The sequence below is a fragment of the Sinocyclocheilus grahami genome, unplaced genomic scaffold (assembly GCF_001515645.1).
Source record: "Sinocyclocheilus grahami isolate Dianchi unplaced genomic scaffold, SAMN03320097.WGS_v1.1 scaffold313.1, whole genome shotgun sequence".
NCBI classification, from domain to species: Eukaryota; Metazoa; Chordata; class Actinopteri; order Cypriniformes; family Cyprinidae; genus Sinocyclocheilus; species Sinocyclocheilus grahami.
In genome coordinates, this window is record NW_015505492.1 from 1971600 (window position 1) to 1984975 (window position 13376).

Genomic DNA, 13376 nt, shown 5'->3' on the forward strand with positions numbered 1-13376 from the left:
TCAACATGAACATGTCAGCACTGGCACTTTCAGGCCTTTGCTATTTTTAACTCTAAACATGCTGACAAACCTTCTTGTAAAGCTGTTTTTAACGGCATGATTTTAATTAACTGTAATACATCAGAACAACAAGGTCCCTAAGTGTTAGATTATATTGCCATTGCCAACTGCATAATTGGTATATAATTGCCATTGGTATAACATAAATCCCATAATTGGTAACACATTACAAAAGGTCCCATTAGTTAATGCATTAACTAAAAATAAGCAATGCATTTGTTACAGTATTTATTAATCTTTGTTAAAGTTGGTTAATAAAAATACAAGAGTTTATTGTTAGCTTAGGTCCATTAAATAACATTAACATAGTTATTTTAATGTATTAGTAAATGTTAAAATGAACTTAAATTGACATTGACAAACTGCTTTAGAAGTACTTCCCATTATTAGTTCATGTTAACTAAAATAGTTAACAAATGAAACCTTACTGTGAAGTGCTATCCAACACTTCAAACAAGACTATATATACACAAAGTTCTCAACTTTATTTTTTCTAATACCCTTGTGCCATAAGTGTAAATATTTGCGGTAAGACAGTTATATTTTGAAACATATTTGCATTTGCATATAAATGTTAATACACAATGCAAGTAGCAAAACCAAAATTTAACAATTCAAACATTGAAAATAATCTTCACCAGTGCCAGTAAGTTTTCCCACATGTTTAAAATGAAGTAAAAAACTGAACTGTACAAGGTCATATGCCATATGAAAACATTACATTTTAATCCAAAATATAAACAAGTATGGTAACTGTTGAAGTATATGTAAATAGTAATATATTTTAAGGCTCGTTTCCGCTCAGACTTTTCTGCTGCTGTGTTCGACTTATTCTCAAGGCCTCTAGCTGCTTGGCTTTCATCCAGCCATCTCTGGAGAGTGTGTTCTGCCCGTGACTTAATGAGAGCAACCTGAAACAGAATCCAAATTAGTATTTAATTGGCTTATTATGGTTAACATAACTAGATTAGCTGTGGAAGTGCAATTCAGAACTCACCTCGCAACAACCAGCAGCCTATGGAGGTCTTCCGCAGACATACTCTGAGGGTCATCTTTTCGCATCTCTACAAAGTCTTCTTCTACTGCCTACAGATCAAGAGTGCCAAGCATGAGGCAAGAAATTTCATCACGATAAACATCCAAACAATCATATAAATTTGTTTTGGTTTTGGATTTTTGGTTCTTTGCCACTGTTGCCTTTGGCTTTGGAGTTTAAAGGAAACTTATATAGTTTCCTTTATAGGACAGCTCACCCAAAAATGAATTATGCCATTAATTACTCACCCTCATGTCGTTCCAAGCCCATAAAACCATATCCGGAACCAAGAGTTTTCTGACCCTGCACGGACAGCAATGCAACTACCATGTTCAAGGCCCAGAAAAGTAGTAAGGACATCATTAAAATAGTCCATGTGACATCAGTGGTTCAACCTTAATTTCATAAAGCTACAATAATACTTTTGTGCGAAAGAAAACAAAAATAACGACTTAATTCAACAATTTCTTCTCTTCCGTGTCAATCTTCTCCACACATTCATGAGAGTACTGGAGGTCTGCACAGGCTTTAAAGTGAAGCCCGAATCCGGACCGTACCCGAGATCGTCTGACTCGACCCGACCACAGTTAAATTTAGAGCCTGAACCCGAAATCTTTTTTTTTGTTTTTTTCCCACAACCAATAGCCAATTTAAAAAAAATGCTGTATTTCACAATTGCATGCCACGGTCAGTAAACAAATACATGTAAAGAAACAGAATCATTTAAAGCTCAGCCAGTTCACAAGGCAAAAGAAAAAACACTTACCAGTTATGAAAGTTTATGAACATCAGGTGCAGCGGTCACTAATTCTGCCAAGTTTTTGAACGGTTGTATACGACAAGACGATTATTTTTCCATCATGCAAATTATGGTCATTTTTGTCAGTTACGAGCCTTACTAGCATTCGGCCTGCTTTAAATCAGACACAGAGATGCAATGCGGTAAGATCGCATTTATTTGAATTAATTAGGCTAATTATATCATTTATTTGATTTAGCGTGAGAGAGAGAGATGAAAGTTGCGTGTGTGAACCTGGGTCTGCGCATCTCTCTCTACAAGCAATGAGGCTTAGTTACTTCAAAAACAGTGATTTTACCCCCTCATTGCAGAGAAATATAACGTTGCGAGTCAGTAGCCTGTCGAAGCTATTTTACTAATAAAAGTTACCGTGCTGTGTTGTCGTGTGCAATATTGTGTGTGCGTGCGTCTAAGAAAGCAGCGTAGCCTGCATATAGTTTTAGTTTAGCTATAAACCCGAGCCCGACCCGAACCGAACCCGAAGCTATTCATTAAACATTAACCCGAACGTGACCCGAAACCCGAAAGTATTTCGTGACCCGTCGGGCTCGGGTCGGGTAGCAGACCACTAAAAAAGTACCACAATTCATGCGTCGTTATTTTTGTTTTCTACACGCACAAAGTATTCTAGCTTCATAAAATTACGGTTGAACCACTGATGTCACATGGATATTTTAACGAAGTCCTTACTACCTTACTGGGTCTTGAACATAGTTGCATTGCTGTCTATGCAGGGTCAGAAAGCTCTTGGATTTCATCAAAAATATCAAAATTTGTGTTCCGAAGATGAACGAATGTCTTATGGGTTTGGAATGACATGAGGGTGAGTAATTAATGACAGAATTTTCAGTTTTTGGTTAACTATCCCTTTAATATCCAGCAATATTATCAATTTAACTGCGCTGACTAAATTGGAACTAAATTGTGCTGGATAATGACAACTGTCTTCTGTAGAGCTGCCTTATAGCTGAATTGAGTTTGTTTCATAACTGAATCAACACTGAACTGACTTGAACTGAACTTACACCATTGCCTTCTGTAGAGATACTTATAACTGAATATTGAACTAAACTGAATCTTCTGTAGGGCTGCTTTACAGCTGAAATTGCATTCATTTCACAATTGAAGAACTTTAAATTGTTATTATCTTGTTTAATACTGTGAAGCTACTTCGAAACAACATGTATTGTATAAAGCGCTATAGAAATAAAGGTGACTTGACAAAATCCTGACCTTTGTGATCTCATCCGAAATAGTGTAGTTCAGGGCACGTGCCCCACTCAGATAGATGCGATACTTGTTGAACTGAGATGGAACCTGCGCCACCTGCACGGCGCTCAGGTACTCCTCCAGGTTAGGTGGGTTCAGAGTGGGCCGCAGGTTAACCTGACTGTCAGACTGAGAAAGCAAAGAAGAAAATCACTGCAAGGACTTGCATTTTATAATGTGCCTCATTTTTAAAATGACTGAGCTCTGGTATTTCAAGTTCTCATTTGTAGAAATGTCAGAAGCCATTAAGGAGTTACAAAACTACTCCTAATAAACCGTCAGTGCCTTTTTAAACTTTGTAAAAAACTGTATCTGAGCTTCGTGCCATTAAATAAGTGGCCTGTCCTGGCCTCTCCCTCTAATGTCCTTGTGGTAGAGTTGCCACCATGGCAACTGGAGAGCTGACGTACAGGAATAGCACAGCACATTCCACAGGCTGTTAGCATCACGGCAAAGCCACGATTAGAGCCCAGCCAGGGAGCTGACGACAACCCTGTGGATTGTAATGGAAATATTAGGCTGTCTTTACAACTGCCCAATGGAACCAACTCCTATGGGAGAGGCATTCAACCAAAGTAATTTTCACCTGTTGGAAATTAAGATTCCGGTCTCTAATTCGGCCAAATACATGTGGGTAATATTTTAATAATAAAACACTGAAGAGACTCAGGCCTGATGTTCTTACCGGGAGGAGCGATCGTCCCTCAGATGTGATAAGCACGTTAATATTGCAAGGGAATTCCATCTGGTGGTAGTTGAAGTCGTAATCAACCTTCTGCCAGGAGATCAGGTTCCCCAGCGCGGTGATGTTTCGCACACCTACACCCAGGACAGACAGTCCACAAAGAATTGTGTCTCTATGAACAACTTGTAAGATAAATACAACGACTGAACAACACAGAGCAATACAGTCTGAAAGGAAATGCCTGCTGCTGCAGGAAAGGATGTTTACTCTTCCTTTAGGCACACATCTGTCTCTGCCAGAGATGAGATAAGTGTACTGATATTAACAGAGAATGACAAGGTTATTGGTGGTAACTCTCAATTGTAAAGGCAAGCCATGTTAGGACTGCCCTATGCCAGCTCAAAATTCCAGACTAAATTATGCTTGCTCTGACCCACCTCATCATAATATCAAAGTATCAAAATATACAGTTGTAACTCTGTAAATGCATTCATGCCACCTCTGAGCAGCATTAAACAGTCTGTGTAAAGACACCTAAATGACACTTCAGAAGAAATTCTGTGCCACCTCTGCAGTGTAAATTTGTCATAACACCAACAAAGTAAATGTGCATCTCAGTATAAATAAAAGATGGGTTTGTTTGTTTTTTTTAGAAATACATAAATGCCAAAACCACAAGCAGCCACTTCCTGTCAAACACTAGACTTACTGCTCGTATGGTCCAAAAGTGAGAGATCACCATTTCTTGAAATGAATATTGAGTACAATCTTTATACATTACAAATTATTTCATCAGCAATACAATTAACAATTTGAGTGAAAAGTTGAACTGAAGAATTAACATGAATTTCAGAATGTCTTTCTTTTGCCACTGACAGCAGCACTCAAGCTGCATGAACTCCACGTTTGTGTAGTCTAAAAACTGATGATCATGTGCCCCAGCATGACAAGAGAAGGATCCATAGATCATTTTGAGCTTTAATGGAAGCAAGACCTCAAAATTGAAATTTCATTCAGACTGAGCTCAAATGGATTGATTGAGGTGTTTAGATGAAGTCCTTTTTAGACCGACTGAGCCATTGTTATGATGAAAAATTGATTATTAGGTTGCATGTGTATGTAGCCAAAGTGGTGTCAGACTTTTGGACTCCTACTGTACTTCTAGTCAGCAGAGTACTTTCCCCTGCTATAATCAGTGCTCTCACCTGTGGCGTCCAGTTGGCCCTGCTCCAGTTGTGTCTCATCCAGAAACAATGACGTGTTGTTGGCCAGCTGAAGTGTCCCACTCACCAGGCGGTTAGCTGTGTAATCTTTCCGGGGCACCATCCTCTGGTTGTTCATGTTATGCAGGCTCATGCATAGCCGGTATGACTGGCATGAAAGGGGAATACATTTTCAAAGTAGTAGTAATGGCAGCTACTGCTATTAGAGTAATATAACTTTAAGATCTAAAAAAGCACAATCTAGATGACTTACAGATGGCACAAGCTGTTGGATGACTTTGTAGAGATGCTCAGTGTATGGAGAGCTGTGAGGACAGCCACTGAGATTCAAGGTGAATTTGCCCAAAGGAAGAACATCCCGTCTGCTGTATCTACATTAAAAAAACAGTGCAAACTTTATGATGTGTAGTAGTGGTCATTGGTTACAGTGTTTACTTCCTTTTTAATTAGATTTTTATAAATGTATTTGTGAAAAATGCTTTGACTTCTAAAGTATAAGTATGTTTATTTTACACAATTATTTTAAATCCATTTTCAAATGATTTAAAATGTCTTAAATATTAAAATAAACACAATTATATCGGCCACCCTGCTTTCCAAGATATCGGCATCGGCAGTCAAAAAACCCATATCGGTCGACCACTAATGTGTTGTCTGAAGGACTATGAATAACTATGTTTGCATATGAAACGTCACTCTCTTTAAAGTGGAATATGATCTCAAAACGTGTCAAATAGGTGGCATTTCACACAATGCCACAAAACAATATTAATACTTTAAGTAGTGCTATAAATTAAACATATGTTATGTTTCATATGTTATGAAAAGGTTTCAATGGTAGTCAAACTTCAGATATTCAACAAAGCCACTCATGTTAAAATGAGACGTACACATTGGAGATGAGATGGAGAATGAGGTACTCTGCAGCGAGTGAATCTCCCATCAGGACATGTGTGAGGTAGGTGTGCAGCTCTGCTCGGACTGAAGCCAGTTCCCCAAGAACACTGCTCAAATCTGAAGACAGCATACACAGACATACAACATCAACAACTGTTTGAACAGCAGGGTTGACATAATACAAAAGTCCAATAGTTGATGCCAATACTAATAAGTTTGATTCTAAATAACTTTGATACCACAGCAAGAAACAAAACTTTTTTAAATTTGTAATTACTTTTTAATATTTCATTAAAAATGTATTAGTACTTCCTACTTGTACAAATAAAGAGTCACCAATTGAAAACAGTGATTTTTTAAAAATTTTAATCATGACAATACTTTTGTGAGGTACTCTGCAGCGAGTGAATCTCCCATCAGGACATGTGTGAGGTAGGTGTGCAGCTCTGCTCGGACTGAAGCCAGTTCCCCAAGAACACTGCTCAAATCTGAAGACAGCATACACAGACATACAACATCAACAACTGTTTGAACAGCAGGGTTGACATAATACAAAAGTCCAATAGTTGATGCCAATACTAATAAGTTTGATTCTAAATAACTTTGATACCACAGCAAGAAACAAAACTTTTTTAAATTTGTAATTACTTTTTAATATTTCATTAAAAATGTATTAGTACTTCCTACTTGTACAAATAAAGAGTCACCAATTGAAAACAGTGATTTTTTAAAAATTTTAATCATGACAATACTTTTGTTTAATATTAATGACATAATAGACATTGGCACTAGGGTTGGGCATCGTCTATCGCCGATGGCTGACAGACATCACGATGTTAATCTGACTTTGTGATTCCTCCCCCCTCTCCCACAATCCGCCACATCCCAGTTCCGTGTTCGGAAAGGAAATTAAAGGGGTCATATGATGCAATTTTATCAGACATCTTCCCCTTACTCTGTGTATGTGGCAAGTGAACTTTCATGTACTGTAATGCAACAGGCTACCGCTAGCAAGCGGCTAACCTTTTAGTGGCTCCGTATAACGCGTTATTTGTTTCACGCTTCGGGCACACCCCTAACCCCCCCCCCGCCGATGTCATTGTCCATCACGATGTTTCACTGTAGACATCGTCCGATGACAATTTGGTAGACATTGCACATTTTTTAAAATTTAACTATTTATTGTGTTAATGTAAACCAAAACTATTTTTAAAAAATCATTCTCATTTATTGAACAAAGCTGAAATAAAATTAGACAAACATTACATGAAATTAAAAATTATTTGAACTTAAATGAGAACTGACAAAATTAGAAATGCTGCCTTGGCAGCTAACTGATACTAAAGTATAAGTAATAAAATGACAAAATTGAAATAACTAAAATAAACTAGTATAAATTAAATCTAAATGCAAATATTTAAAATAAATATAAATGACAAATGAGCATAAAATTACTGAAACTTAAAATGAAAACTGAATATATAATATTTTTTTTTTTAAAAAGATCCTTATCACAGATCCTTAAGAGTGATGTCTTACGGTCACCGTTATTCTCTGGTGCACTAGAGGGCAGTAATGGATTGTTGTGCACGAGAGGCTGGGCATACAGCATATGCAGTCGCGGTACGAGGGATGGTGGCGGGCTGTGAACTCTTTGCTCCTCCACAGTCTCCGTAACTTCTGTGGGGTCCAGCAGCGAAGACGCCTCTCTGAAGACATGAAACAAACAATATATTAGTTTAACGTTAGAGAACCCCTTATTGCAATTACAACCATCCCAAAGTGACACTCAGACTACCTCTCATCTGCAATCACGCTCAAGGCAGGGTCCACAGAAAGGATGCCAAATACTTCCAACATGTCATTCAGTTTGAAACCGTCCCAGTCCTCATACACCTGCCAATTACAGAGGATGGCCGAGTTACATGGCTGTCTGTGTAGGTGGGGAACAATTCAATGGAGCGAACCATCATATTATTGCAAGAAAATTACAATGTTAACATGTGCCTGCTCAAGACAACTTGATTTTTGTGTTAGTCTAAAAAGTATGCATTAAAAATGACAATCTACGAAATTTTTTTAATTGAGAGTGTGTCAAGATGATGGTTTAAGATGAAGGAACAATTAAACCTTAACAAGACAGGCTGGGCCCTTTTCTCCAGGCAAAGGGAAGTTGAGGTCCAGACTGGATGTGCAGTGCGCCGAAGATGAGTCGTGGCTGGGAGCTTCTGTCTCCTGACGCTTCGGCTCAGTGTTGCCATGAGACTCTGCAGAGCTCTGAGTTCCTGTCGAGACAAACGTAAATCATTGTTAAAGGGGTCATATGATGTGATTGGATGCAAACTTTGGAGTGTTACAAGCTCTTGGTGCATAAAGAAGATCTGTAAAGTTGCAAAGACTAAAGTCTCAAATCCAAAGAGATATTCTTTATAAAAGTTAAGAGTCAACCACGCCTACCTAAAATGGCTCGTTCTAACACGCCCCCACATATCTACATCACTATGTGGGAAGATTTGCATAACGCCGCCCAAATGTTCACGCAAAGAAAGGCGGCGTAACTTATTCTCGCTGTAGTATTGTTGTTGCCGCCACTGCACTGAGTGTTTTGTTGTGAAAGCTGAACTACTTTGGTTGGCCTTCCAAAAGAGGACGATATCCGCTTCGTCATGCCTGGAGTTAATCCGTGCTGGTTGCTGAAGAAATACATCAACTTCGCGCTGTGGATCGCCGGATCGCCTTTCACCGTCTCATTTATTGAACAAAGCTGAAATAAAATTAGACAAACATTACATGAAATTAAAAATTATTTGAACTTAAATGAGAACTGACAAAATTAGAAATGCTGCCTTGGCAGCTAACTGATACTAAAGTATAAGTAATAAAATGACAAAATTGAAATAACTAAAATAAACTAGTATAAATTAAATCTAAATGCAAATATTTAAAATAAATATAAATGACAAATGAGCATAAAATTACTGAAACTTAAAATGAAAACTGAATATATAATATTTTTTTTTTTAAAAAGATCCTTATCACAGATCCTTAAGAGTGATGTCTTACGGTCACCGTTATTCTCTGGTGCACTAGAGGGCAGTAATGGATTGTTGTGCACGAGAGGCTGGGCATACAGCATATGCAGTCGCGGTACGAGGGATGGTGGCGGGCTGTGAACTCTTTGCTCCTCCACAGTCTCCGTAACTTCTGTGGGGTCCAGCAGCGAAGACGCCTCTCTGAAGACATGAAACAAACAATATATTAGTTTAACGTTAGAGAACCCCTTATTGCAATTACAACCATCCCAAAGTGACACTCAGACTACCTCTCATCTGCAATCACGCTCAAGGCAGGGTCCACAGAAAGGATGCCAAATACTTCCAACATGTCATTCAGTTTGAAACCGTCCCAGTCCTCATACACCTGCCAATTACAGAGGATGGCCGAGTTACATGGCTGTCTGTGTAGGTGGGGAACAATTCAATGGAGCGAACCATCATATTATTGCAAGAAAATTACAATGTTAACATGTGCCTGCTCAAGACAACTTGATTTTTGTGTTAGTCTAAAAAGTATGCATTAAAAATGACAATCTACGAAATTTTTTTAATTGAGAGTGTGTCAAGATGATGGTTTAAGATGAAAGAACAGTTAAACCTTAACAAGACAGGCTGGGCCCTTTTCTCCAGGCAAAGGGAAGTTGAGGTCCAGACTGGATGTGCAGTGCGCCGAAGATGAGTCGTGGCTGGGAGCTTCTGTCTCCTGACGCTTCGGCTCAGTGTTGCCATGAGACTCTGCAGAGCTCTGAGTTCCTGTCGAGACAAACGTAAATCATTGTTAAAGGGGTCATATGATGTGATTTGATGCAAACTTTGGAGTGTTACAAGCTCTTGGTGCATAAAGAAGATTAGGGATGCACCGATATGAAAATTTTGGCCGATACCGATAACCGATTATTCTTTATTTTTGAAAGCCGATAACCGATATGTTGGCCGATAAATCTATATCCATGTCGTGAAGGCGGAGTGTTTTGTTGTGAAAGCTGAACTACTTTGGTTGGCCTTCCAAAAGAGGACGATATCCGCTTCGTCATGCCTGGAGTTAATCCGTGCTGGTTGCTGAAGAAATACATCAACTTCGCGCTGTGGATCGCCGGATCGCCTTTCACCGTCGACGAAGTGGAGTAGACTACAATACCGGCTGTTCTGACTCACAGACTGTAAGTACGTTTTTTATATTTAAAGAATTTGCCACTGACAATTCAAACGCGAGTTTTGAGCAGTGTAGAGCAGCACTTGTTTGTCATTTCTCCGATCACAAATGCAGACATGGTTTTATGTTTATGCGGCGCGATGCAACGCAATGCGTAAAAAGTCAGTATAAGTCATTATAATCCGTAATTATGTCCCTACTGGACGCCACAAATGCCTAGTTTATAATGGGTTTTCATGTTTTTGAATCGTCGCTCCGGCCGGGACACGGCATCACAGTATGGTAAAGGGTGTAACATTTCCGTAACACACTTGAGGTATTCGGCCAATCACAACGCACTGGATAGCTGGCCAATCAGAGCACACCTCACTTTTCAGACCAATGAGCTTTGTAAAAATCGATGCGTTTCAGAAAGGCGGGGCATAAAGGAGAAACAATAATGTACATTATGTGGAAAATAATGTGTTTTTTGAACCTTAAACCTCAAACATTTCATTACACCAAATACACAAAATAATGTTCTTTTTAGCAACATCATATGACCCCTTTAATTTACAAAATGACATGGATGAAGGAACAAATCTAAACTAATCTAATCTTGAACAAAAGATAGATGGAAAAATGTCTGCATTCTGGAGCTGCATTCTTCAGACGGATTAACTTAATTTTTCCTTCTCACCTTGACTAACATCTTTCAACTGTTGGGGCTGCGTGTCCATCTCATCGTCCTCTTCATAGCTGCGCTTATGCCTGTTTGGAACATAGGAAGTGGAGGGCACCACTCGTGCCTGACTGGTACCTGCGTAGCTGTTCTGAGCCGTTAAAGATCGCTTATCTTCCATATTGGTCAATAAGAACAAGGGAAACTAACAATCATACACTGTGAAAACTTACTTGAAGTAAACAAGATGGTTTCTGGCACCATATAAAGGATATTTCTTTGGCCCATTGAGATTCTCCTGGGATGGGGACACAATAAAATGTCTGTCTCTCTGAAGTAACTGTGTTTCTTGAGTTGAAGTCCACCTGCTGATATAAAAAGTCCAGTTGCTTATATCGGTTTAACTCTTATATTATGTTGCAGGTCAATCTGACATATTTCATATTGACATTTTTGAATACACGTTAATCTATGATGTTCTTAAAATTTTGTGACTAATTTTAGTGGCATGATATGCCTGCAAAATGTTGGTACAATCTTTCTATTACAATTATGAAATTCGCAGGTCAGTGTTAAAGACAGCTGAACATAAAAACCTTTTTTTTTTGTACTTTGTTTTGCTAATTTTTCAACTACACTCTGGGGTTATTTACATTTATGCATTTGGCAGATTCTTTTATTCGAAGAAACATTATAAGTTATAATTATAATTGCATTTATAATATAGTGTTCATAACATTCACAGTTTATGAACATATCAAATATGTGTTACCGTTTTAAAAATCATATGTTCTCATGTTTATTTTTTGTAATATTTGAAAAGTATTAATGTTAAAAATTTGCTGTTTTACCCGTTTCTTTTGGTTGGCTTTTCATATTGTGATTTTTAATTAATTGTATTCAATCAACCCCGGTCAGAAAAATTGTACCCTGGTTTTGAAAATTATGTAACATGCTTTTAACACACCAATAAATTTGATCTGAAATATGATACAGCTTCTCCAGACCTAGTATATAAATACACTGGTCTGTGCTCTATGTTTATATGTTAAGGCAAATATTTACTCACCCCACCCACTGTGATATCTTTGTATTTTCCGCATTTCACCTGCTGTTAAGGACAAGTTAGAAAGTATTCAAACAATAATGGGGCAAATGCAATTATATTAGGCAGGCATAGAAGTACGTACTTTAGAGTTAGATGTGAGATCATTCGTCTCATAAACACCCATGAAAAATTCTGGATCAAACATATCCTGGACCATGCAACGAAATTTCACGAGGCTATTAGGCTTCAGGTAGTACAGGGGAACATCATTCAGAGATGGAACCTGGAAAAAAACAGAAAAAGAATGACACCAAAGTCAAACAGGTTTACTAAAACCATTAATTTTCTGACTAATAATTAAGGCAATCATCACAACCCCACATTTAACTGTGCACAGCTGTAAAAATAACATGCTAGATTACACCCGCGTCAGTTTTCATGGAAAAAGAACCGGCTTATTGCATAACATTGATGTCATCTGTCAAAACAACGGCACACAGTGGACTAGACACTATCCTAAACATAAGCACACATTTATTTCTGCAAGAATACCGCATAAAACCATTCATATGTGTCAATATAATATGTCAGAGGAGATAGGATTTTAACAGCTAACTTACTTACCCATGTATGAGCGTCGTTTAGTTTCAGTTTCTCTTTGAAATACTCCACAACTTTCTTCTCCCAGTCTGGACTGGAGTTACTCTGGGCTGTAGGAACACAAAGCATAGTCACATGTTAGAAAAGTAGTTTATACTTGGTTATTTACAGTGTAATGCTGGCCAGTACATGTAAACTGATTTACAAAGCGTTGCAAATCATGACGATCACGTGCTCCTCTGTGAACTAACGTTGCATGCATTAGTATCAAACAGAGGCGGACAAAGTACACAACTCCATTACTTGAGTGAAAGTACAGATACTGCTGGTCAAATATTACTCCATTACAAGTAAAAGTTGTAAAGACAGATTTTTACTAAAGTAAAAGTACAGAAGTACTTGCTTTTAAAAGTACTTAAGTACCAAATTGACTGCTGTGTCTTACCGAACAGCCCATCAACAACAGCCAGTGGGTTATTGATCCAGTCATGAACCGTAGGCATCGCTGCAGGATTTTGAAACACACAAAATGTAAAACTAATACTCCTTTGACATGTACTGTAACAAGCACGTTCCGCAGTTCAGCGGGGCACAATACACCGTGGCGGGAAAATTGCGTCATGAAAACTACCACGTGACCAGGGCGCAGCGCGCACTGCCCTGAGAAGACTAGACAGTAGTTCACCGATACGTACAATGGCTCAATCAAAAAACTCTCTCTATATATAAATGTATTATTATATTATTATTATTATTAAATAAGTTATACGAAATTATAATATGTTAATAATAACATATTCATAATAAGTTATTTGTGCTCAAGTATGAAAATAATTGATGATTGCAAGAGTTTCCATAAAATGGACATTTATTGAACAAACTTACTCAA

At 38.0% G+C, this 13376-nt stretch overlaps 1 protein-coding gene across 1 annotated transcript; it reads right to left on the reverse strand.

Moving 5' to 3' along the window:
- Window positions 1-530: 530 nt before the first annotated feature.
- LOC107601886 (mini-chromosome maintenance complex-binding protein-like) lies at window positions 531-13148 on the reverse strand. Its single transcript, XM_016294234.1, has 16 exons — window positions 12933-13148; window positions 12512-12597; window positions 12030-12170; window positions 11909-11950; window positions 11115-11207; window positions 10858-10987; window positions 9624-9778; window positions 9292-9389; window positions 9033-9202; window positions 5963-6086; window positions 5326-5443; window positions 5055-5220; window positions 3850-3983; window positions 3129-3293; window positions 1058-1146; window positions 531-971 (listed from the first exon to the last, which is right to left on the reverse strand). The coding sequence occupies exons 1-16, from the start codon at window positions 12988-12990 to the stop codon at window positions 845-847; spliced, it is 1896 nt and encodes a 631-aa protein (XP_016149720.1). The 5' UTR covers window positions 12991-13148; the 3' UTR covers window positions 531-844.
- Between the last annotated feature and the right edge of the window lie 228 nt (window positions 13149-13376).

Coding starts and splice junctions, on each gene's coding strand:
- LOC107601886 (XM_016294234.1), bottom strand. CDS start 12,990: ATGCCTACGGTTCATGACTGGATCAATAACCCACTGGCTGTTGTTGAT. Junction 11,208..11,908: donor AAGATATCACAGTGGGTGGG/GTGAGTAAATAT, acceptor TTTTTATATCAG/CAGGTGGACTTCAACTCAAG. Junction 1,147..3,128: donor TTTCGGATGAGATCACAAAG/GTCAGGATTTTG, acceptor CTTGATCTGTAG/GCAGTAGAAGAAGACTTTGT.